The sequence below is a fragment of the Rhipicephalus microplus genome, chromosome X, assembly GCF_043290135.1.
Source record: "Rhipicephalus microplus isolate Deutch F79 chromosome X, USDA_Rmic, whole genome shotgun sequence".
Lineage (NCBI taxonomy): Eukaryota > Metazoa > Arthropoda > Arachnida > Ixodida > Ixodidae > Rhipicephalus > Rhipicephalus microplus.
The window spans coordinates 152,359,312-152,386,480 of NC_134710.1; the positions used below are offsets into that span (position 1 = coordinate 152,359,312).

Consider the following 27,169-nt stretch of genomic DNA (forward strand, 5'->3'; position numbering starts at 1 on the left):
GCGTTGGGAAACGCAGTAATGTTACTTTGCCGTTTTTTTATTCAGCATTTATCTTCCAGCGGTGAACCTTTTTTTTTCATGTAAAAATAGTATGACGCAATAGCATAGTGCAGGAAATGAGTGAAAAACAGAATAGATAAAAAAAAGAAGAAAAAAAGAGCGCGCATTTCCGTGGGAATGTGATAAGGGGCGTGGATTTGGCGAGGGGTTCGCGTGGCACCTTGGCAGTTCGTCGACCAGGCCGTCTCGACCTGCGTGACTACGACTGCGCGCGTGAGCGCTTGAATAACGTGCCCGTTTAGCGGGAGGAAACCACTGAACGCTTGCAGCGTCTGACAGCAGCTGCTCGGCGCATGCGACTCCGCTTCTGTGATCACCCCGCAAACGCGGCCATCCGTCACCAGTCGCACGCCGGAGGCCGAAGCACAGCGGCGAATGACGAACCACAGCGGACACGGTTGATCGTGTCTGCCTCACTGTTGGGAGCTGGGGTCCTTAGGATGTGAACGTGCTCAACAATTTGCGATTGCTGCAATTACGGAAACAGCGCTGTCTGTACACATGCCAGTGACAATCGTTATTGTTGGGCGACTCATGTTTATCTATTTATATATTTATTTATTATAAATAGAATAGGTGGACATATGAGTACAAACAGATTGTACGTTTTAAGCGCGTAGCAACACGTACAACCTAGGAGTGTATAAAAGATGGCTTTCTGAATCACATGAAAAAAAAATGAAATGCTAGAAACCATAAAACGAAAAGTGTGCCGCTCCTGAATCTCGGGTCCCGCTGTGGTGGTCTAGTGGCTAAGAGCCGTTCCACGCGCTTCCCGCACAGCCGCAACGCACTTGCCAGGGCCCCTGCCGCATGCAAGCGGGGGACAAATAAGCCCATTGGCGATGCTCTTTCCTCCTCCGCAGCATCACCAATTGGCTTATTTGTCCCTCGCTTGAGAGCGGTAGGGGTCCCGGCAAGTGCGTTGCGGCTGTGCGGGAAGCGCGTGGAACGGCCCTAGGGTACTCGGCTGCTGACCGGCAAGTCGCGGGATCGAATCCCGGAGTTTTTCCCGGATCAAATACCGGAATTTTCGTTGGAGGCGAAAATGCTGTAGGCCTGTGTGCTCAGATTTTGGTGCACGTTAAGGAACCCCAGGTGGTCGAAATTTCCGGAGCCCTCCACTGCGGCGTCTCTTGTAACCATATGGTGGTTTGGGGACTTTAAACCCTCCATATCAGTCAATCCAGAACCTTGGAATCTGCCTCTTACTGCATGCTGTAAAATGCTTCCAATGTGTTCGAGGGACCAAGACAAAAATGTTTCTCAACAGCTTTTGAAATTAGAAATCACAAGAGGAATAAACGTTCGTGTGAGGACACAAAGACATTGGTCTTGCTCCATCAATCTCTATTTGGCGTATTACTCCAGCGGCTGCGACACGGTAAAAGGAGCAGTCTATTTTAAAAAGTTGCAGGAATTCACCAACCTATTGGACATCTGTAAAACCTTCGATAATTTTGATATTCCAACGATGCGATGAAAAATGCCACCTGAATAAGTAAAGATGCTTCTTCAGCATCCTTGTAGTGTATAATTTAATATATATATATATATATATATATATATATATATATATATATATATATATATCTATATATATATATATATATATATGTAGTGGGAGTAATAATTCAATGGACCAGTTAGTCTTCTTGAAGGTATAGGATATGGCACAACGGGAGCAGGGACGCGGCAGCAACGAAGTTTGGAAGTTCATGTCAGTATAACTCATCCCCTGATGAAGGGAGGACCCCTCCCGAAACTGTTGGGAAATAAATATATTTATCCTTGTTGACAACGCTCCCGTTGTGCCATATCCTATATATATATATATATATATATATATATATATATATATATATATATATATATATATATATATATATATATATATATATATATATATATATATATATATATATATATATATATATATCGCCCTGTGCAACGTCATGAATTTAAGTGTTAGAAACAATTTTAGGATGGTAACTTTTTGGATTGGAAAACATGTAATCGGTTTGACGTATTGAAGAGGTCATAAGGAAAAGACAGTGAACAGGAAATACGATCTCTTACAACTGGACTAATTAGTGAAAACTGTCGATGAGCATGCATGCCGAAGCTTTGATTGATATGCGGGGTGTAACGTCCCAAAACTACCATATGAATATGAGAGACGCTGTAGTGGAGGGCTCCGGAAATTTTGACCACCTGGGGTTTTTTAACGTGTACCCAAATTGGAGTGCATGGTTTCGCCTCCACCGAAAATACAGCCGCCGAAGCCGGGATTTCATCTTAGCTGCGACCTGTGGTTAAGCAGCCGAGTACCTTAGCTACTAGACCACTACAATGGGCGTTCATGCCGAAGCGTCGCAACCAATTTTTTTGTGCACTTCAAGGAAAAAAGAAAGAATGTGTACGGTCACTTCGCTGGATAAAAAATGTAAAGATAACAAATATTCAAAAATATATAAAAACATGATACAGAATAAAAAGAGGAAGGTGAGGGTGAGGGGAAGGTATGTATCTATTATACTCTTCAACCAAACTCACATTCCCTCAGATTAACTGAATGCGCACTGATATATACGTATACACGCCACCTTGGAACCTGGGAAGTCTTGTCTCTGTTATGTTCGAGAAACAAGCGGCTGTCATAACTGGCAGAATGATAGAGCACAAGACCGTAGTCCCGAAGCACACTTACCTGCTCGCTGTAGAGAAAGTGACTGTGCGCGGAGTACATTTCGATAAATCCGCGGTCAGAAGAAAAATACGGGCTTGAAAGTTGAATAGTGATGCGATGCATATGTATCAGTGCATCATCAGAGCCATATCAGTGCATCAGTGGGCACAGCCTCACAGCTTACGCAATGTTGCCTAATCAATCGTCTTCTGTTCCTTGAACAGGTAATGCAGATTGCGCATCATACCAACTGCATGCGTGGAACCAGTGCGCCATCTGGCCGTCTGCGGACACCATCGGCACTCAGCCGGACCACGCTATCGACTGCACTCTGGGACACGGTAACCAACGCCAAGCAACACGGATCATGGCTGACCCTATAAATAAACCAGCTTCAACAATTACGGCCTCAGTGGGCACAGCGGCACAGCATTTGCAATATCGCCTAATCGGCTTCCCTTCCTTGATCAGGTTCGCCGCGGTGGTGTATGCTAAGGTACTCGGCTGCTGACCCGCAGCTCGCGGGAACTAATCCCGGCTGCGGCGGCTGTATTTCCGATGGAGGCGGAAATGTTGTAGGCCCGTGTGCTCAGATTTGGGTGCACGTTAAAGAACCGCAGGTGGTCGAAATTTCCGGAGCCCTTCACTACGGCGTCTTTCTTAATCATATGGTGGCTTGGGGACGTTAAACCCCACATATCAATCAATCCTTGAACAGGTTATTTATTATTGTTATTATGGCTACAAGAAGCATGATCGCTTTGTCGTTGCGCTACCGTGGCCTAAAGTGATTTTTTTTTGCTTTGCATTATGGTGTCTATTGCTCTGCGGTGATGTAGAAATGAACCCAGGGCCAGAAACGATATAAACGTTCAAGGAGTTCTGTAATGGGCAAAATGCAATACAAACCGATCTAGAAACCTGGAACAAGCGACTGAAGGCAGTGAAAAGCAGATTTGAGGCGATTAAAGAACAAGTGAGTATGATTGCTCAATTGTCAAAAAGAGTTAAGGAATTGGATTTCACTCTTCGTAAACAGCAGGAAAGAATAGAAAGCTTCGAGAACAGAAGTAGGTGGAATAGCTTATATGATATTTGGAGTACCAAAAACCAAGAAAGAATCTGTCACCGACCTTGAAGCAAACGTGCTACTAAACGTATCCCCCCCCCCCCCCCCCAAAAAAAAAGGCTTGCTGTCAACTAGAGTACCATGAAACGAATACACAGGATAGGGAAGAAAAGTGCTAGACCCCGACCTATCGTTCTCAGGTTGTATGACTATACGGGGAAAAGGCTAAAGTTTAGAAGCAGTGCAGAAAGCTGAAAGGCAGTGGCATCTCTATATCGGATAAATTTTTAAAGGAAACATTGGGAAGGCGTAAAATGCTCTGGGGTTTTGCGAAACGACAAAGGGACAGCGCACAGGTGTCATGTGCGCTTGAATTGTGACAAACTGCACGTGGACTCGGACGTGTACACGTGGGATCATTCGAATAACAGCCGCGTGAAGGTTGAGAGTCCGAAAAGACATGCTTCTTCTGTTTAAATATGACTGACGAGAAAAAGAATCTGATCCGAACCCATTACGCTTGATCAATTTGAATGCAAGAAGTCTGGCTATACAAGGTTGGAGACCTGGAACGCATTCTGGCTACCTACGATCCTCGTGTTATCACGATTACCGAAACGCGGCTGCTGCCGAAAATAAGACTAAGAGCTGGTACCACCGAACTAAAAATCATTCGCAGGGACCGGGATGCGTGTGGCGGTGGAGTTGCTGTTGTGATCTAGGCTGATACCGACTGTGTACAAATGCCCTGTATTCCAACACATGAAAGTGTTTGGTGTCAAATTAAAGTAGGTAAAACAACTATAATTCTTGGCGCGGTATATAGACCACCGAACTCCCCCATTTCGTATCTCGAAAACATGCAACTTTGGAAGGCCCAAAGATCCGCAGCTCTCGAATGACTATACTTTCTGGAGATTTCCACTTATAGCTGGCACCGACTGGTCTGAGATTCGCGCGGAGGGCGAAAAAAAAAAGTGAACTACTCCTAGATATAGCCTTCAGTCATGCTTTGAAACACGTAATTGAAGAGTGAACGTGCGTAATTAGAAAATCGGGATCAATATTGGATTTATTGTTCCTAGACAGGCGATTTGAAGAATATGATGTGTTAATAGAGGCTGGTATTTCGGATGATCAGCTAGTTTATTTGATGATAAAGCCTACCACTTTGTGCCTAATGACTGACAGCACAAACACGCACGTCCTAAATTTTGTCAGAACCAATGAACCAAGCATTATTGATCATCTTTCGCTAGGTTTGAATAGCTTCAGCTAGACCAATGACGCCAACGCAATTTGGGCAGAATTTAAAGACATCGTATTTCACTGCACCAGTAGGTTTGTACCGATGAGAAAGAATGAAAAAAAGGCAGAATTCGTGCATAACCAGTAATATCATACATATAAAACGGAAAACTTGCCGTGAACAAAAAAGTTGAGAAAAGATTACAATAAACATTCGACACTAAGCACTGCATTGTGCACGAAACTGACTGCTGCTAAAAGAAACTTTCCATGATGTGACATTGACTGGTTTTACGAACGACGATGCACACCTTTATTGGCGCCATTTGTCACTGGATGACAAACGTCCTATGGCCACTGTCATTAATAATGAACTTGTGACGGAATGCTCTCGTATTGCGACTTGCTGTAATAGTTTTTTCTAATATGTCTTTACTGATAGTTCTGCAAATGGTTTTTCCACCTTTGAGCTGCAATCCCCATACATTTCAGCAATGTCTGATATGGAGGCGTCATATGAATGTATTGTAGCAATATTGGTTAATTTTGAATATAAGAAATCCATTGGTCCTTACAGTATACCAAACGTGTTTTTACGCAGATATTGAGAATTGGTAGGCCACTATCTTGAAATTATATTTAAGGCATCGCTAGCAATGAAGCAGATCCCAAATAATTGGTTGGTCGCAAAAGCTGTTCCGGTAGACAAATCAGGTGAAAAGCAAAACATCGGAAACTATCGGCCCATTTCATTGACGTGTATGTGCTACAAGCTTCTTGAGCACATCATATCAAAATAAATGTATGGTTGCCTTGAAAAAAAGAAGCTGTTTTTTCTCTAATCAGCACGGCTTTTCACGGAAAAAGACTTTTGAACTGCATCGAATAACAGAAAACAGATGGACGCTGTATGTTTACATCTATTGAAAGCTTTTCATTGGGTTGCGCACACCAAGTTAATAAATACGCTAATGGAAATGAATATAAATTTGGAAGCCGTAGTGTGAATTTGCTCATACCTCACAGGTCGAACGCAATACGTCAAAATAAACGGTCGCAAATCGAATCTGCTTAACATAACTTCTGGCGAGATCCGCCTTAAGACCACTGCTTTTTTTTATTTACATAAACGATTGTGCTCTTGACATAAGTGACGACATAGCCGTCAGGTTTTTCACAGATGACTGCCTAGTATATCATGAATATATCATAGAATTAGTAACCAGAATGATGAAGCGTCACCTATGCAAGTTCCCAAAGCTGTAGAAGAATGGGTCACTAAATGACACATGAAAATTAATAAATAGAAGTCAGTTAGGCCCAGAGTTACGAACCAAGGAAAGCACGTCATCAAATGTCCTTATGACATGAATTCCACAACTCTAAACGAAGCTGACTCCATAAAATACCTAGGCCTAATAATTTCAAAAAACTTAAGTTTGTAACCACACGTGAACAGCATTTTTGTAGCTGCAAAAAAAAAGGTATGATCCCTTCTCCGCATACGAAAGCTAGCAACACCACCCATTAAGCTGCTTGCATATTTGACCTACATAAGGTCAATGTTAGAATATACCAATGCAATATGAGATCCGTTCCACGGGGGTTAAATAAATTGAAATGAAAAAGTACAGAGAAAAGCCGGAAGGACAATTTCATCGCGTTACTATGGTAATTACTTCGTTTCTGAATTGCTTTGGTTGCTTGAACTGCCTACGCTGGCTCAACGCCTGAAAGTTGGTCGACTTAAACTTCTTTTTCTGTTATCAAAAGGGCACCTCAATATTAAAATTAAATCTCATATTGCTCCCAGACCGACTAGCGATGTCAGATCATGCAATCAATTTGTGTTTTTTTCCGAAATCCGATCTCTATGTGTATGAATATTGTTTTTTTCACGAAAGATAAAAGAGTGGAATCAGTTGCCACTATGTGTACTGAATTTGAAGAGCACGGACAGCTTTGACGAGTGCATTAAAAATGTAGCCTAACATTGTCTATTGCCCCGCCGCGGTGGTCTAGTGGATAAGGTACTCGGCTGCTGTCCCGCAGGTCGCGTGATCGAATACCCATTTCGGCGGCTGCATTTTCGATGGAGGCGAAAATGCTGTAGGCCCGTATGCTCAGATTTGGGTGCACGTTAGAGAACCCCAGGTGGTCTAAATTTCCGGAGCCCTCCACTATACGGCGTCTCTCATAATCATATGATGGTTTTGGGACGTTAAGCCCCGCATATCATCAACATTGTATATTTCTGGTGTTGTACGTACATTGCTATGTTGTTCGGAAATACATCGTGTAGGTACTTTATACTGCATACCGTCACAATGTCTGTATGTACGTTTTTTACAGCGTTTCTAAATATTTGTTTTCTTTGTTTAAAAAATATGTATTTTTCTAGTTCTGTCTTTATTATAATATGTTATACTTGTTTTCGTCTTATGTTGACATTTACTGTACCCACCCTGTTACGGCTGTGACGGCCGACAGTATTTAGAAATAAAAAAAAGTATTCGGTGCATCAGGAAGGAAAAAAGAGCTGATGCTCTCTTCTAGTGACTAAACTAATGAACCGTTTGTTTGTTTGTAGCCTAGAATCTATGGCTCATACCCACTCTGGGGGATTGGCCAAGAAAACATATAGTCTCATATGGGGACGATAACTGCACTATTGCTTATAATAAAAAGGGGAAAAAAGGAAAAAGTGGAAGGAAGACAGTATATTAAAAAGAAACAAAGATTAAGAGAGTGAGAGTAAAAACAAAAAAAAATACACTAATATAATAACTATACCTTGGTTTCGGGAGCCGACCAGAATATTGAGTTTGCCAAACCCGATTAATTTGGTATGCACGTCTCAGATTTATCCGCCTTTCGAAAATTACTTCTCGTCCCGCTTTGGTTTTGAGTATTTGTTATAGTGGGCCTTATGTTGAAAAACGTTTAGAGTCTTGAATGAAATTACACAGCGCATCGAATACATCTCTGTGGAAATTTCCCAAAACGAACGCACCAAAATTTAGAACAGTACCGGTGCTTAAATTTAAACCTAGCTTCGCAAACGAAATAGCTAGAAGTCGTTTCCTAATTACTACATAGTTACGACTTGAGCCAAAATAATGTTCAATAGTTTCTGATTCTTCGCAGAACGGACAAATAGGGGAGAGTGTCAGACCAACTCTGTGTAAATAAAATTTAATGGGGGAGCACGGCACCGGAATCTGGGGATAATAACTTGTTTAGTTGTTTCGACGGACTCCACTGAGATTTCCATGGGAATTTGAGGTGCTGATAACCTGTTCATCTTGTGATATTTTCCAAACTATCTGTATTTGAGGTGCTGATAACCTGTTCATCTTGTGATATTTTCCAAACTATCTGTAAAAATAGCAAGTTTTCTATGTCTAACCTCTGATCAGTATTCCAATTCGGGGAATACTGAAATTAATGGTCCATTGAGTGATGCCCGCGCCAAAGCATCTGCCAGTTCATTTAATTGTAATCCGCAGTGACCTAAGACCCCAGTAATTTCAGGAGTTTTAAATGCGGCGGTGCTAATGGGTGGAACGTTGCTAGGGCACGAGGTTGTTCTGAGGTTGTCAGAGCTTCAAACACCGAAATTGAATCTGTAAGGATAATTGCAGTGGGTTCGGTCGTAGGAAGTTTTCGAAATGCTAAATTAATAGGTACTAGCTCGGCTTCAAATATAGGAGTGAAATCTGGAAGCCTCACTGAGAAAGACCAGTCGAGGAAATCAGAGGCAATTTCTACGCCTGCCTTGTCATTGTTCACAGAAGCATCTCATTATTTCTTTCTGCATGTACCAAGCAATCGTTTAATGTATTGATAAAGAATCTGAGAGATTGTAGCTTGGCTTGTAGGAGGAAGATTTCATCACACTCTATCCTAATGTTGAGGGTAGAGGAATTAGTTTCAAGTACTGTGCTAATGTCTACATTTATGCAATCTAGTTCCTTTTTAACAAAATTTATCTGAGGTGTATCAAATTATGGCCATTGTGCAAGAAAGAAGGAGACAGGGCCGCTGATAAATGCGTACTCTGATCTTCGCGCCGGTAAAATGTAGAACTTTAAGGAGGTTTGAACCATTAGGATGTGGAATCGACCGAGGAGTGTTGGCAATATCGCTTCCTGTGCCCCTGCCCGTTCTTCCTTTTCTATGAAGCTTCAGTTTCATAAGCTTTTTTTTTTCTTTTTAGCATCTGCCGTTGTTATCGCATCTTCTTCTGAATTGACAGGATTTACCATCCAATTTCTCATTCATTTTTAAAAATGAGTAGAACGAATATGGCCATAGCGCTTGCACATAGGTGCTTGTAGAGGACACGACGACCTCAGCCTGTGAGCTTATTTCAGGTCCATTCTGCTTTTTTTTTCCGCCCTCAGTTCTGCGCTTCCCCTGTGCAAGGACTACTCTCGCATTTTCTCGATCTTCCAGTAAAACATTTACTCAGCTCACTTCACTATATTTTAACAGGCATAATAGAGAGACACAAACCCATGGTTCTTGCTGGCAAGTGCTTCTTGTGCATTCTGCATCACTAGCCCCCATATGCTTTTCAGTGTGGTAGCAGGAAGGGTAAGTGAAATGGGATAAAAATTTTCTTTATTGTTTTGATTAGACACTGCTAATGAGGTACACGTACATGGAAAGAGACTAATTGCAAAGAACTGGAAAGCAGCATCGATATAAGGGAGCTGCAAGAAAAGGAAGGAGAGAGTACTACAGCAAGGCCGTAGTTGCCTCGCTAGCCAGCCACCATCAGCGCTAGCTTCGGCATCGCAGTGAACGATGTAGCAATGTGCGCGTGTCACGGTTGCGACCATGGCCGTGGGATGGCGCCATGCGTGATTGGTGGCACGCGGCCGGATTCGGAAGCGCGCTTTGGCACGTGACCTCCCCGGGCGCTCCCGAACTTGCTGTGTTGCCGTCAGCGCACGAAGAAGCGGCATCGCGTGCGCCTAATTACGAACACTGCACTTTGCATGACGAATGAACCTGGTCACTGTGGTAGCGTCCCCCATTTGAGCCACGCGCATGGACTGTGCCACCGTCTTTTGTATTTTTGGACGATCCTGTCTTTTTGCTCTGTCTCAGTTGCGTGCCATCGGCTCGTGAATGGGCTGCGTCTCGTGGCGAAATTCATGGTTCAGCACACTTTTACATTGATGCTCTTTTCGGGGTAGTCCATTGTTTCGGAAAGCCTTCTTTTCTCGCTCCTTGCCTTTATCGTGGTGTTGGACGCATGGCCGTCGAGCTTTTTTTTTTCATTAACGAGCTTCTGCACTGTCAGAGGATGTGGGAACTGCTTTTGTGATGGACGTGTCCCTCTCCGATGTGATGACATACTGTCATCGGTAGCGTTGTGGCTGCGAATGAAGGGCGAGTATCCATAGCAGGATTAGGGGCGCGAACGGGGGAGGGGGAGCTGAGGGCTGCGACGCTGTGGGTAGCCATTATAAACGATGAGTCAGCTGAGATTTCCTTCTGCTTAAACACAGTCCGCGTAATCTCTCTTTTTATCGTTAATGGAATTTTGAAGTATCACCCTTGCAACAGGAAAATCTTGCTTATTGAGCCAGACTGTTGTCAGAGGCGCACATTAGTTGCGCGAGAAAGTAAAACCAATATACAAATAATTATCGAAGCATTGAGAATTGATTGTGACAGTAATAACCCTGCTGCACAAATTCGAATTATTTAAAATTGAAGTTAGTCAATTCAAGCTTTATATGCACTGGGAACGAATTGCGAGCATGACACAAGTTTCGAGACATGTACTCTCAAAGTTCGTGGTCAAAGGGTTTAGTTTTCTAGCTATTGTTGAACATTAATAAATAAACGGTGTATAGATACAAAAAAGAAAGTACAGAACTTTCGTGAAACTTTACAGCAAGGTCAAAGGCCTTTACCTCAAAATTGATGCTCTTTAGGTGTATGTGCCTTGTGAAACCACTGGCTTTAATTCGTGTATTGCAGTGTGCACTGTCTCCCTTGTTCGCTCGTCTGTTCTAAGCTGGACTATCCTTACTATGTATTGTTTTCCCATGAGAGTAGTTCCCGGTATCACCTTTGATGGGAACGCTCCTACACAAATATATAGTACTAATTAGGAAAAAATCATTTCTATCTTTTGTAAGTGGGAAATAACTGACAGGGAGGGGGAGCGAAAAGGTTGTGTCGCCGCTGAGGTTAGATGTGGCTTCGAAGGTGCGATTGAAACGAAGGGGTCATAATCGCAGAGACAGGACTGAGCGGTATCATAGATACATGTATCTTACATATGAGTACTATCTAAGACATTCTTCGGGTTTCTTTTTTGCGTCTCTCATAATAATATGGTGGTTTTGGGACGTTAAACCTCACATATCAATCAATCTTCAAGTTTCTTGTATCTCTGTTATGGTATCTTTGGAAGGTGGATCATTCGTCTTTGTGCTTCCCATACAGCGTACGAAGTATCATGGAGTTTAAAATACAAGCTACACCTTCAAGAATCTGTGGCTTCATAGAAGTTCAGGGTAGTTGAAGTTTAGTGCAGACCAAAGAATAACGCAACTTTTTTTTTCTGATGAATAAACGCGTATGCCTAAGGTGGATTCTGCGGGGATATAGCAACGATTATGAAATTTCAACTAGTATTTCCTTAGATGTACTTATTATGTAAAATGTTGAAATTTCAGAAAAGCCAAAGCAGTCAGTTCTTACTGCTTTCTTTGTGCTCCAAAAGTACGTTCTCAACACATGTTACAAATTGTATTACTGTTATAACTAACAAGTTTATCTGAGATATAATCCGCAATAAATAGAGTTTTTAAATAATAAGCTAGTGGGAAACCTGGTTATGGAAGCTGCAACGCATAGTGCTTCTGGCAGCATGGGAATGATGGGTGCCTAATTTTTGTACCTTTAGGCTCCATGTGACTTTTTGAAATTTTAGACTGGTAACTAACAAGACGCAAAAAAATGGTGGATCTTTAAGATTCGCCTTTAATTGTTGAACGTGACAGCTATGTTGTGTCTCTAGTGCGTACTTCAAACACTTGGTGCATGAAATCTTTTCGAACTTGTTATGCACCCCCTACGTGAGTTTAAGGGAATACACGCAGTAGTAACGTGTGCGCCTTGTGTAGTGAATGACTGGCTTTAAGCCATGAAGTCATTATCATCATCACATAGTCTGACGCCCGCTGGCAATGTATACGCTTCTACCATGCATTATTGCGGCAATATTTAATGTGGTATGGCGAAGCACGTATACAGGACGCGTGTGTTTGTGAAGCATAAAAGTTAGTAGTAGTAGTGGTAGTGGTAGTGGTAGTGGTAGTGATAGTGGTAGTGATAGTGGTAGTGATAGTGGTAGTGATAGTGGTAGTGATAGTGGTAGTGGTAGTGGTAGTAGTAGGAGGAGGAGGAAGAGGAACTTTTTTACTAGAGAGAATAAGGACGAATGTGGGTGGGTTTCCTAGTCCAGGGCCCCACAGGCCTTTTGGGCTCGCTGGGCCTGATGAAGCAGAGCAACTTGGCTCTCTCGATCCTTTCTCGTAAGCCAGACCTCCCACTGCCTCTCCAATGAGTTTCTCCCTAATAAGGGTGAATTAATTTCGGGGGGTCTAAGTCTACATGTTCACATTATGTGGGTGAGAGATGGTCACTCCCAACACCACGGGCATTAGTCCGGGTACTGCGCTGGGTGGATTTTGTTGAGAATTAGTAGATTGGGGTACGTGTTAGTTTGTAACCAGAGCCAGTCCCTAGCCTGCCCAATATCAAGATTGGGATGTGGTGAGCTGAGTTTTTGGCTTTCTTTTCTTTGTGTCTCCAGGATGTGGCGTGGGGTGACTGGAAGTTCTTAGAAGGTCACTATCAGCACTCGGATACTAATTGCATGAGCTATACCATGTGCTTTCTCATTACCCTCTAGCCCCGCGTGTGCTGTACGCTAAATTACAGCTTGATATTGTTCACTGTGTGTGCCTATAAAAATTTAGCGGTAATTTTCGATACAGCTCCAGTGAGGTATTGACGACATGCTGATTGCGAGTCCGAGATCACTATTGGCACCTCGTATGACCTGCTGCCGACTCTGCCGTACTACCCGAGGCGGTTCATATACGGTGGCTGTGGTTGTGGTTGATTGACTTGTCGCTGTTTTTAGCTCTAACCGTAAAAGTGTCAACGTTTGGTAGTTGTGGTAATCAATCTAATATATATATATATATATATATATATATATATATATATATATATATATATATATATATATATATATATATATATATATATATATATATATTGCAACGAGCAAGGTTGCGTAAAAACACAGGTTATTATTCCGGAAACGTTAGCCGCAACAAGCTGGTACAGGCAGGAACCCGGCAAGCACGAGCCACACACGGACGTCAACGTCTTCTTTCACGCTGGCACAGAGCTGGCGCCACTATGCTTCGGTACAATTACTCCCCGCGCAGAAAGGAGCCAACCTGGCGACCTAGGGAAAGGACACGACAAGGGGGTCATAGCACGGTTTGAGGCGTGATACGTGTACGGTTTCACGCCCACGGCAGCGTTGGTCCGAGGGTGGATCAATGGGCTCAACTTCATAGTTGACAGGAGATGTTTGCCGCACCACACGGTAGGGGCCATGGTATTTCGATGAAAGCTTCGGGGAAAGACCGGGAGGGGTAGACGGGACCCAGAGCCAAACCAGCATTCCTGGGTTATAGTGTACAGTAGACGCAGAGGCATCGTGGTCAGTTTTCTGGCGCCATTGGTCTTGTGCGGTAAATGAGCGAGCGAGTTGACGACACTCTTCGGCATAAGCAGCTGCTTCGGAAACAGGCGTCGCTTCGGAAACATCAGGCCTGTAAGGGAGAATGGTGTCCATGGAGCATGATGGCTCACGTCCGTACAGAAGGAAGAAAGGAGAAAAGCCAGTGGTTGTTTGTGGCGCAGAGTTGTACGCGTACGTGACAAAAGGGAGCACTTGGTCCCAATTAGTGTGGTCGTCAGAGGCATACATGGCAAGCATATCTCCAAGGGTACGGTTAAAGCGTTCTGTCATGCCATTGGTTTGGGGATGGTATGCCGAGGATTTCCTATGGACAGTGCGACATGCCTTGAGTAGCTCGTCGACGGCGTTCGAGAGAAACACGCGTCCACGGTCACTGAGTAATTCACGAGGTGCACCGTGTCGCAAAATGAGATGGTGAAGAAGAAAGGACGCAACGTCTTTCGCAGTGGTAGCAGGCAGCGCAGATGTTTCAGCGTAGCGTGTTAAATGATCCACGGCGACGATAATCCACCGGTTGCCTCGAAGAGAGTTGGGTAGAGGACCATAAATATCAATTCCGACGCGGTCGAATGGTCTCGCTGGGCAGGTTAAGGGTTGCAAAGGGCCAGCAGTGCTGTGAGAAGGCGTCTTGCGTCGTTGACACGTGGTGCATGACCGAACGTACTGGCGAACGTGCCGATACATGCCGCGCCAGTAGTATCTTAGACGAAGGCGAGAGTAAGTCTTAAATACTCCAGCGTGGCCACACTGGGGGTCATCGTGAAAGGCAGCGCAGATGTCCGAACGCAAATGACGAGGGATGACAAGGAGCCACCTACGGCCATCCGTCACGTAATTGCGGCGATACAACAAGCCTTCACGGACAGCAAAGTGTCTTGCTTGACGAGAGAGGGAGCGTGAAGTCGTTTCTGACGAACTGTGAGAGAGGACGTCGAGCAAAGAATTGATCCAGGGATCCTTGCGCTGTTCGGATGGCATGTCAGTGATGCTCAACGATGACGAATCGCAAATGGCAGTTGATAAGCAGGCAAGGTCAGGAGGCAGTGGAGAACGGGATAGTGCATCGGCGTCTGAATGTCTGCGTCCTGAGCGATAAACAACACGGATATCGTATTCCTGAAGGCGTAAAGCCCAACGAGCGATGCGGCCAGTAGGATCTTTCATGGACGCTAACCAGCATAAGGCATGGTGATCTGTGACAACATCAAACTGGCGTCCGTAAAGGTAGGTGCGAAATTTTCCTATAGCCCAAATGATAGCCAAGCACTCCTTTTCCGTGACGGAATAGTTGGACTCTGCCTTCGTTAGTGTACGGCTGGCATAGGCGACAACGTACTCGTCGCAGCCATCCTTGCGTTGAGCGAGAATGGCACCGAGGCCGACACCGCTTGCATCAGTGTGAATTTCAGTGGGTGCATTGGGATCGAAGTGGTGGAGAACTGGCGGAGAGATGAGTAGCCGGCGTAGCGCCGTGAATGCCTCATCGCAGTGGGAATTCCAGCCAGAGAGGTCAGTGCTACGGGAGAGAAGCTGCGTCAGAGGGGCAATTATAGAGGCAAAATTGCGAATGAAACGCCGAAAATAGGAACACAAGCCTATGAAACTACGAAGCTCCTTTAGGGTAGTAGGCTTGGGGTACTCGGCAACGGCACGCAGTTTGGCAGGATCTGGCGATATTCCTTCTTTTGAAACGACGTGACCGAGAATTGTGAGTTTGCGGGCGCCAAAACGACATTTCTTGAAGTTAAGTTGCAACCCGGCTGCCGTAAGGCACTGGAGAACTTGTTCCAGACGGGAAAGATGAGTTTCGAAATTCGCCGAGAATACAACTATGTCGTCTAAATAGCAAAGACAGATGTGCCATTTAAGTCCCCTGAGGACACTGTCCATCATTCTTTCAAAAGTCGCAGGCGCATTGCAAAGACCGAAGGGCATTACATTAAATTCATATAAGCCGTCAGGGGTCACAAACGCCGTTTTTGGACGGTCTGGTTCAGCCATTGGTACTTGCCAATATCCAGAGCGCAGATCCAGTGAAGAGAAAAACTCCGCACCTTGAAGGCAATCCAAGGCGTCATCAATGTGTGGCAGAGGCTAAACATCCTTGCGTGTGATGTTGTTTAGTCGACGATAATCCACGCAAAACCTGATGGAGCCATCCTTTTTTCGCACGAGGACCACTGGCGAAGCCCAAGGACTGTGTGAGTGCTGAATAACACCACGTTGCAGCATCGCGTCGACGTGTTGAGTGATGACGTCACGCTCGGCCTGCGAGACGCGGTAGGGGCGCTGACGAAGTGGAGTATGATGACCGGTGTCGATATGGTGAGCGACAACTGACGTGCGCCCCAAGGGAGGTTGTCCGTGGTCGAAGGAGGCGCGGAAACGGTCAAGTAGTTGAATGAGCTGATTGCGCTGGTCTTGCGTAAGGCCGGTGTCTACGCTGCGCAACAGAACGTCTTCGTCAGGTAGTGAGGGTGCGGTGCCAGCTGTGACAGCATCCACGGACATCGGTGTCGTATCAGAACGGGCATCGAAAGGAAAGATGTCATCATAAGTGTCAAGACTCCCAATGCATTCGCCATGCAATAAGGTAGCGGGACAAGGGAACGGATTGCACACGTACACGGCACTGGAGCCATCGGCAAGTGTTATGACGGCAAACGGGACGACAAGGTTCCGGCGACGAGCGCATTCTTGTGACGGCATAAATAGGGCAGTTGAATCGGAAACGGAGTTGCACAAAAGAGATACCGCGGTGACCGAAAAAGCAGAAATGACGACGTCAGCGGCGACGATCACCTTTTTGGGTGAGCGAGGGAGATCTATGAATGTCGTGCTGAATGGAAACAAAACGAGTTGAGCACGAGCGCAGTCGACAACCGCATGATTAGCGGAAAGAAAGTTCCATCCCAGGATGATTTCATGAGACGCATGCGGAAGGACGACAAATTCTACGATGTAAAGCACTCCTTGAATCACAACACGAGCAGTGCATGTGGCAGAAGGTTGGACGTGTTGCGAACTCGCCGTGCGTAAAGAAATTTCAACCAGTGGAGTCGTCACTTTGTTCAGTTTGCGGCATAACACTTCACTGATTATACAAATAGCGGCACCTGTGTCGACAAGAGCAGTTGTGGCGAAACCGTCCACAAACACGGCAATCTCGTTAGGGGGCGATAGATGAGGCCTTGGAAATTTCGTCGGTGGCGCAGCTCTTGCCTCAGGAACTGCGACTGTCAGTTTTCCTCCTGGGCGTGGTTGGAACGGCGAAGCATGGGGGAAGGAGACCGAAGACGGGGTGAAGGAGATCGACGTCGGCTGAAGTCTGGTCGACGTGAGCGGGGGTCATGCGAATCAGGTGTCACATGCGATTCTGATGGCCGAGGTATGTTGCCGGAATGCTGCACATCATTAAAATAGAATTCACGGCGACGACAGTAGCGCGCGACATGTCCTGGAATACCACAGTTGTAGCAGATGGGCCGGTTATCCGGAGTACGCCAAGAGTTGGCAGGTGCTCGAGGTGGTGGAATGGGCCGATTTACCGGATAAACTGAAACTAGTGACCTGTAGTAGTTGGTGGCTGGACTGTATGAAGGGAGCGGCGGTTGGGGAGAAGGTCGGCGGACGGCTTCTGCATAAGTCAGCGGTGCAGCCACTGATATTGGGGATGTGGGCGAAGGGAGAGCCTCGGCAACTTGCGTCTGAATAGCACGGCGAAGTGAGTGGTCCAGTGTTGTGGGGGTCTCGTTGATGGTGGCGACAAGAGAGAGCTGTCGAGCAACTTCCTCCCGGATGTACTGTTGAATTTGAGGCATTAACACGCTGTAGTCGGGGCCACTTTGCACTCCAAGGCCGAAATATCAGCTGTCTGCGTATTAGCGCGACGTGTAGAAACTCGTCGCTTGCGCAGCTCATCGAAACTTTGACATAACTGAATCAAGGCCGTGACGGTCTGTGGGTCTTTGGCCACAAGCATATGAAAAGCGTCGTCATCAATGCATTTCATTATGTTCTTTATTCTGTCAGCCTCCGTCATCCTGTCATCAACTCGCCTACAGAGGCTGATCACATCCTCAATGTAGCTTGTGAACCTCTCACCATTTCGCTGAAATCGTCCCCGCAGTCCCAGTTCAGCGCGAAGCTTACGCATGGCTGGACGACCGAAAAACGAGGTGACGGCCTCTTTGAAAACCGACCAGGTGGGGATGTCGGCTTGGTGGTTGGTGAACCATAGGTTGGCCAAATCCGTCAAGTAGAAGATGACGTGAGTCAGCATCGCAGGGTCATCCCACTTGTTAATCGCGCTGGCATGCTCGTACTCTGCCAGCCAGTCCTCGACATCTTGATCTTCAGTGCCGTTGTATACTGGTGGGTCACGCAGACGAAGTACACCAGAACACATGACAGGTGGCAGCGTGGAAGAGCCTTGTGGGGGATCGACGCGCTCGGTCATCGCGGACTGAGATGGTAGCTTACGGCTGCGGAGCTCCAGGACGTTACCCAGCACGTTTCCACCAAATGCAACGAGCAAGGTTGCGTAAAAACACAGGTTATTATTCCAGAAACGTTAGCCGCAACAAGCTGGTACAGGCAGGAACCCGGCAAGCACGAGCCACACACGGACGTCAACGTCTTCTTTCACGCTGGCACAGAGCTGGCGCCACTATGCTTCGGTACAATATATGTATATATATATATATATATATATATATATATATATATATATATATATATATATATATATATATATATATATATATATATATATATATATATATATGTATAATAAGTCTTGTATAAAAATGCACATTCTGTAATGTGCTGTGTGGATGCTTACGGGAAATCAAGCCTAATGATAAACTTGCCGAAGCGGTGTGTTGATCTCTGAAATAATTCTCGCGGGCTCCAGCCCCTTTCTGCTTTCTTTATGTGATGTGTAATTAAATTAACCCATTAACCAGAGAATGTGCTCATCTATACCTATTGACCACGGCTATTACGTGATGAAATAAATGAAATACAACAAAGTTGTTTTGTTCTCTTTGATGCGTCATCACATAAACAAAAAGTGGCATCGTCAGGTACAAGTGTCGTCTACTGCGCTGCTACTTCATACCCGCACGTCTGCACCAACCAAGCTGCACGATGCAGAAAATTTTCGCAGCCTGCATTTTTTTTGCAAGGCTGCTGCAAAGCGTCACCGTCATGACAGTCTTATAGGGATTTATCTCTAGATCTATAGGGCATTTTTACCACTTTCAAATATTTGGCGTCTTTATATTTCATCTGCCGATTTTCGTAACGCTCTGAAATTCTTACAATACACGGTGTGATGACAGCCATCTCAGACTAGTCACGCTGTTTCAGTTAGACAGACTATATGTAAAACGATAAGCCTATGTAACTGTTGGGCCTAGTGAAAGCGACAGCAGTTAGAATATAATATGCCGAAAACTGCGGGGAAATGAAACTTTGTCGTCGTAGAGGTTTCACATATCACCATGATATCATCATGGGCGCCCTAAATGATTTCTGCCGGGTGAAACAAAGATCAATTTTGTCTTGTATAGTGTTCAGCAAAGCATACCATGCAAGGTCACGCTAGCCGCATGCCTTCACCGCACAGAGTTGCTCCATATCGAACTCTTGGACCGAGAGAACTTAATGGAAAAGAAAACAAAAGTGGGACTGAAAATGGGCCGAGTTGGTACGCATTCATTATTCTGAAAAGGACTCGAAGTAAAGAGACGAACAGAGTGCTCGCGTGTTTTCTGTATTTATGTCACGCCGTTTTCACAAAAAAAGTAGTTACAAAAAACAAAACATTTGGTCAAGTAAGAAGCTGGTCGCAAATAAAGAGGATTCCTATGAGCCAGCAAAAAAGGCCCCTGCATTTCTGTGGCCAATCATGCAAGGCTGATCGTAAATGTTGAAAACTAGAAACTGACCCCCTCGAAAGCTATAGAAGTGCTTGAATAGACAAGAACAATCATATCTATGCCTTAAATAAGTGGGAAAAGTACACTTGACAGATCTGTTTGTCTCTGTTTTAAACGACGTCGTCTGCAAGACCTTTATGAGCAATTTCTCCACACAAAATGCATAAAGAGACAACTTCAGTGGCTTTTAAAATGCTGCTTTGATATAAACACCAGAAAAAAACTTCGTTAAAAATATGTTATACACATGTGTGAATAATGAATTTTAGAACTGAATCGAATACGAATTGAACAGTGGTGGCATTGACTTAAATATGAATATAAATTGAAGACCATTCGAATAGTTTTCGAATATAAGGCAATCATTTTCAAAGCTACCCTAGAACAGTAATGTAAGCATTTTCGAAACAGCTGAATAATTCCACTACAATTTTTTTAAAATTAAAAACTATGAAGCTTTAGCAAATAAACATTGTGATTACTTTTAAGTGGCAAAAATAAAATTTGACCATCATGGAAACTCGTAAGCACGTAAAAAGCAGCAACTAGAGCATTAGACACATTTTATAATTACAGGTGAAAATTCAACAGTAACTACAGTATTCTCCTTGGCACCTTATCAGCAGATTTTAAATAAAACTTGCGTATAAATATTGAACAATATTCATGAATCAACATCATCGGAAATATTATAATACATATCACTGAGGCGACACTGGAGCTTTAGGCAAAAACACGTTCATCCTATGATCATGCTAGTGTCAATATTTATTTAAAAGCTCCGGCTGCATGCATCTTGAAACCTCTATGATTAGAACAAGTTCTACGATTAAAACATGAAACTTAGCGCCTCTCTGTTCCAAAATTTTGTTACTTTTAAGACTTTTTGTTCTAAAATATTCAAAAAATATCCGGTTTTCTAATGCTTCTTCTTCAAGTGAGTACGGAATCAAACAAAACTGGTATTGAATTCGTTATTCGAAGTTTTAGAATATTCGCCTACCCTTATCAATAACGCCTGAGTAACGACATTAAAAAGCCAGTCGAAGAATGTTTTTTTGTATTTTATGGAATTTGCGGGAGTCAATCAGGGGATAAAATATTGAATTTGATTGACATAACTGTCTGATCGGCCCTTAGCTGGACCTCACTTGAGTATAGACACGCGAATTTACGCACCGTTGCGCGACGTGGTCACGTCATCCATTATAAATCACTATTATGCGTTAGGTATCAATCGGCTTAAATTGGGTGTCACTTGGCAACCAAAACGCTGAGCAGCTTTGTTAAGCGTATTTGCTTAACTGGCCTACTTTTCATATATGAGGCTTGATCTCGATTGCATTTATTCCAAGAAAACCTTGGCCTAGTTATAGCCTAATTAGTCTACTTATTTCAATCGTTCTGATAGATATGTGGGGTTTAACGTCCCAAAACCACGATATGATTATGAGAAACGCCGTAGTGGAGGGCTCCAGAGATTTCAACCACCTGGGGTTCTTTAACGTGCACCCAAATCTGAGCACACGGGCCTACAACATTTCCGCCTCCATCGGAAATGCAGCCGCCGCAGCCGGAATTCTATCGCGTCGACCTGCGGGTCAGCAGCCGAGTACCTTAGGCACTAGACTACCGCGGCGGGGTATTTCAATTGTTATGATTTGCATATTCGCGTGTTCGACTTGATTAACTCGTATTCCCAATCAACCTAAACTTAATAAGCAAATTAACGCAATTATTACTAATTCGTAATGGTCATAATTAGACTTATATAACTTGGTGCATCCTTCAAGCACGGTATGATTTTAGTACACCAGAGTCTCTACTCTGCCTAATTATCACCGATTAGAATTTGACATAAATAGTTAAATTACGCTTAGCAGGTTTTCCATGCTGAACTAGGCTTATTTAGGCTGCGCTATGATGAACTTGTCTTGACGTGGCAAAGGCAAGCTGGGCCGAGCTCATCTTGTCTACATCGCGAGTCAGGCAAACGGTGGGCATGACAGCTCTGCTGTAATAATTCTTAACCATCGCCGCATCTCTACTGCGTCTTTCGTTATGAATGGCAACGCGCAGTACCTCGTGAACTCTTCAGGCGCACTGAAGAAAGCCCGTGAAGCACCAGCTGGTAGCGGCTTGTCACGAACTGAAGTACACGAAATTCAGCAAAAGTTCAGCAGCCCCACTTGACCACCTTGACCCTTTCAAGCTAACCAATTCGCTTCCCAGCGAGGTTTACAACGAGCCATTACTTTATCCAAAACAAAACAAAAACCAAAACACAAGAATAGACAAATACACGAATGCGTTCGAAACGCGTGTACTGTATACGCTTTGTTCCAATATTTCGTCAATGAAATCTCTATAACACATCAGTCTTCGGGAGAACTTTATAGTTTGCGTGAAAGGGCTGTTTCGCTGCATACGCGTGCAGTGCATCTGCTTATTTTAAAGCGTTAGCTTGCTTCAGCTTATTCCACAGGGTCGTATGATGCCACGTGCCATGCAAGCTATGGTGGTGCATCAGAAGGTGCTTCTATTGACGGATGCTGTATGTAATATATTGAAAAAAAAAAAGTTCGCTCACATGAAGCAAAGGTTATTTCTCTGTAACACCACCAGATAATGTGCCCCACTACGCATAAGCAGGGTGCCTCGATGCCAAACACTGCTGCCATCGAGACATCCTGCATACGCATAGTGGCGGCGGAACCCGCCAAGCATCGTCGAAATATCCGGTGGCACTATCTCGTCGCCCCTTTTCCTTCGAGAGTCACTGGCAGCGCTGGCGTTTGCTGCCGCATTGAGTTAATCAGATAGTAGTGTTCACTCATGGGGCATGTAACTGGTGTGTGCAGTTGGTGCGCTGATGGGTGTCTGGCTGTGCCAGTGCGTATATATGCTAACGCAACCACTGATCAGCGTCGCAGAGTACGACGCAATAGTTTAACGTCCTCAATATCTTTCACCCTTAATCGTCATGCAGAAAGTAAGTTATTCGCTGAGATTGATATTGATATCGATGCCTGTCAGGTACCACAGATAACACTTAAAGATTAGCCTTACGTTCTTGTGACCATTGTGATTTTTTTTATGCAAAGCTTTCGCAGTGCCTCTAACAGTATAGCTCTCTGACGAGCTGCATGAGCCCTGACATTGCTGTCTTGCGAGGAATGTATAGCTGCTCTGACAGACCGGGCAAGCACTCACCGTCCTTGGTCAGCCGCAGCGGGTGACTATCGGGCGTGGAAGCGTACGCCTTGGCAGCACTTCGACCCCCCGGGCCGTCGTTGTTTGAAGCCGCGCTTCCACCACCTGTGAACACGCAACCGCGTAAACATTGTCACTTCTCGATGAACGCATTCGCCGTTGAACACACACACACACACACACACACACACACAAACACACACACACACACACACACACACACACACACACACACACACACACACACACACATATATATATATATATATATATATATATATATATATATATATATATATATATATATATATATATATATATATATATATATATATATATATATATATATATATATATATATATATATATATATATATATATATATATATATATATATATATATATATATATATATATTAGAGATGTTATTCTGTGGGAGAAGCCCAGTTTGTGCTCTGAGAGTTGTCCTTCGTGTCATTTCATTTGCCCTTTTTGTGTGTTTGTTTCGTTTCATTTGCCCTACATGATAAGTGTAAATATTATTGACTGTCGTGTATACAGTGTGCCTAGGATGTCTTGAGAAATTTTAAATTACTCACACTATGCTACTAAAAAAAAAGCTTTAGAAATTATGGCACAAGTGTTAGAAACACCACCATTTCTTTCAGTGTAACTCATCACGTAGCGAAAATATTTGACACCGGAGAAGAGAAGGGACGAATACGACAGCTTTTGATCTGGTTGAGAATATTATTTAAAAATGCGCCTGGTACAATGACATCTGAATTTCCCGTTGTACTATACATACATGTGGTCCCATTGCCGTGGTCCCAGACCTCATTGTGGTCCCAGACCCTCATTTCTGTATATTTCATGTTCCGTGACGACCCTCTCTTCGTAATAATGAAAACCGATTGATTGATTGATTGATTTTAAAGGAACACGTAGTTCCCCTCACACCACTCTTAAGCTCCCCTGTCATCACATAAGGCCTTTTTGTCAGCTGCTTAAAGTTATGCATTGTTGTCTACCCAGTACGCTTTACTACGAAATAATTTGTGCAGAGTTGCAGCTATAGCTGTAGTTCTCCGTAAATGAGTGCAACTGTATCCCCATGCTTGATATATTTAATATGTCAGTCGTATCGTCCGAAAACCACCATATTATTATGACAGACACATATCGCAATGCTGAACGAGAATTTGTCGTCACCATGTACGTCGTCATCGGGATGATAATGTGAAAAAATAATAAATCTCAGATAAATGAATGAACTGCGATAGATAACAAAAAAGGGAATCTTCCTTTTGAAGCACTTTATCTGCTCTTAAGTGCGCCATGTCATCATCGATCATTCAAGTATTGACTGAGGAACAATACATGAGTGTCCAGATCCTGCAGTTCAAAACTGAACTGATGCAATTTCTCGGTGAGTAATACCCCTGCCACACGGGCACCCGCGAAGACCGTTTAACTCCCTCGTCCTGACGACAACGAAGATGCGGTCCGTGTCACACGGCCACCCTTACCCAAACGAAGGTAAACGGAGCGCTTCGCAAAGGACGTTCAACGATCTCCTTTCGAAGCGAAACGAGGTACTCTCGTCCCCAGCAGTCTAGAGGTCAGAGAAAAATTTCGAGCACTAAGTGGCCGCAGTGAAAGAATAATACATTTTGGCAATCTTAAACGTTCTTACGTTGTAGTACTCATTCACAACGCGTGTTTGTTTACATATATTTACGCCCGCCAGAGTTCACTTACTCTCAACACTGATGCTCTACACTCCGTGCCTCGCACGGGGTGCCTCGCGAGTCGGGCCGGCCGGCGCCATTGAAAAATATTTCGTCCATGCGTGTGGTTGTGGTCGTCGCTGTGTCACTCATGGCTGAAGAACACAAAATGTGCGCTCACGAGGCAAGGAAGCACAAGAACTTTCGTACACAGGCATGAATACAGGCAACAAAACAACTAAAAGCACAATGTGGCCAGCGTCACTAGGAACATCGCTACATTTAGCGAATTCGTTTTTATTTGAAAATATTTTTATGGTTTGTAAGCCTCTTACCTCCTTAATAGTGTTTTTTTTGTAAAAACCCCAGAACGAGAATTCATAAGAAAATCAATAGAGATGAAATCAGAATACTTTTCCGAAAATCAAACAGCACCAGCTGAGCCCCCTCGCGCCAACTGTTACAACCTTTTCATTGCCGTGTGACACTGCCACAACTCCTTCTCCATCAAACCACCTAGGGGAGATTTACGTTGACGGTGTTCAACGGAGTTTAGTGGTGGCCGTGTGACAGGGGTATAATAAATAGGCCCCTGGTCCGGCGACACTTAAGCTGTGTGCTTTGCCACCGCACTGCACGAACATGCCGTGGAGTTCGCATGATATATTTTAAATCAAAGGTGATTTGCGTATAGGCCGCACGAAGGAGACAGTAGGTTTGCTAATCCCGGTAACTTCACGCACACGTGATACAACTAATTTCTGCTTACGCTTCACAAAATTATTCATTGTATAGCGTGATCATGCAAGGGTGCGATTCTCCACAGCTGGCCCTATTTTATTCTTTTGATTTCCAGAGACTTCTAGCAAGCTAGTGCAACGAGCTATCTGCTAAAATAATTTATCATTCTTGATAAATGCAAAAAAAAAGTAATCCCGTGCGTCCCTGTACCTTCGCGACGCTGTGCGTAAGGCTGTCACTTGCCTAACCCATGTATACTCCGACAAACCTCGACTTTAAGTTCACTTTTCAGTGAAACAAGTTGACCACGACCACTCAGCTCAATATTACGTCGTGATTATCAAGCATTGCTGCCGATTACCGCTCGTGCGAAGTGACCATTCCCGCCCAGAGGCGGTTATTTTGTGGACATATACGAGTCAAAGTGGAGCTTTGATTGCACGGACGTTTAAGATTATACGGGGTGTGTCATGCCAGGCATTATGTCCGAGGTTCTTTTCTGTCGTAGGTTCAGTTCACGTTACGTAACAGCGTGTTTTCTATCACGACGGCTGATCAAGCCATCAGGTTCGTAAGCTGAAAAGTATTAGTTCAGGTGCTGTCAAAATGACCATGCCTAATACTTTGTTTCCTATGTGTGAATGGTTCTGCTGACAAAATCGTCATTTCAGTTTTTGACTATTCAATACGCAGTTGTTCGACAGTTAAAAAGGAACAAAGAGAGTTCCTTTTCCTTCGTCAGATGTTTTTGACGGGCTTCATTGGGGATATGCCAGAAAGAGAAAAGCTACACTTCGATATTGAAGAGAAAGTGATATACTGATCAGATAAAGCGCATTTGGGAATGCACAGTATGGCTTGCCACAGTGCAAAACATTAACTTATCCTATAAACTTGAATTGCCAAAAACCTCCACTGGAAAGGCATTCATGACACTTGTTGTTCATTGTAATCTCTTCGGGAGCGAAACTATAGCAACCTTCCATGCATCTTATCAAAAATACCAAAGAGATCGCTCGATATTAGTTTACTTACGCATTAATAAAGATATCCGTCTTTTTCGTTGTATGCCGCGTTTGACGTTATACTCATGCTCGTATAATAATTATTGATGACCCACTTGAAACTGTAGGTAATGATATGCGGGGTTTAACGTCCCAAAACCACCATATGATTAAGAGACACGCCGTAGTGGAGGGCGGAAATTTCGACCACCTGGGGTTGTTTAACGTGCACCCAAATCCTAGCACACGGGCCTATAACATTTCCGCCTCCATCGGAAGTGCAGCCGCCGCAGCCGGGATTCGATCCCGCGACCTGCGGGTCAGCAGCCGAGTAGCTTAGCCACTAGACCACCGTGGCGGGGTGAAACTGTAGGTAGGCGCAGTGTTAACAGCACGTTGTTATTTACAAGACAAGCAGTTTGAATGCCTAAAGTTGTGTTAATTTTCTGAGCACCGACCGAAAATTGAGTACCCAGCATTGACACCGTGTGCTCTAGAAAGGAAGACGGCTATTATTCCTAGTAACCCCCTCCCCCCCCCCCCCATGCACCCTCCATGATAGCACTGGATTATGTTGTTCATAAGCAAACGGACAAACAGACGTAAGAAAACATTATGACTCTGGTAACGACAACCAAAACGCCTATACGCTGAG

The 27,169-nt window shown here is 44.2% G+C and overlaps 2 protein-coding genes across 2 annotated transcripts in view; one reads left to right on the forward strand and one right to left on the reverse strand.

The window, feature by feature from the left end:
- The window catches only part of LOC142775830 (uncharacterized), an 87,899-nt gene extending 84,742 nt beyond the window's left edge, over window positions 1–3,157 (forward strand). Inside the window, exon 3 of the mRNA XM_075878016.1 lies at window positions 2,974–3,157. Within this exon, the coding sequence (XP_075734131.1) occupies window positions 2,974–3,132 (159 nt within the window). The 3' untranslated portion in view covers window positions 3,133–3,157. The remainder of the gene's footprint in view (window positions 1–2,973) is intronic.
- LOC119176893 (uncharacterized) overlaps window positions 1–27,169 on the reverse strand; it is a 210,143-nt gene that overhangs the window by 127,868 nt on the left and 55,106 nt on the right. Inside the window, exon 4 of the mRNA XM_075878015.1 lies at window positions 23,040–23,144. Within this exon, the coding sequence (XP_075734130.1) occupies window positions 23,040–23,144 (105 nt within the window). The remainder of the gene's footprint in view (window positions 1–23,039; window positions 23,145–27,169) is intronic.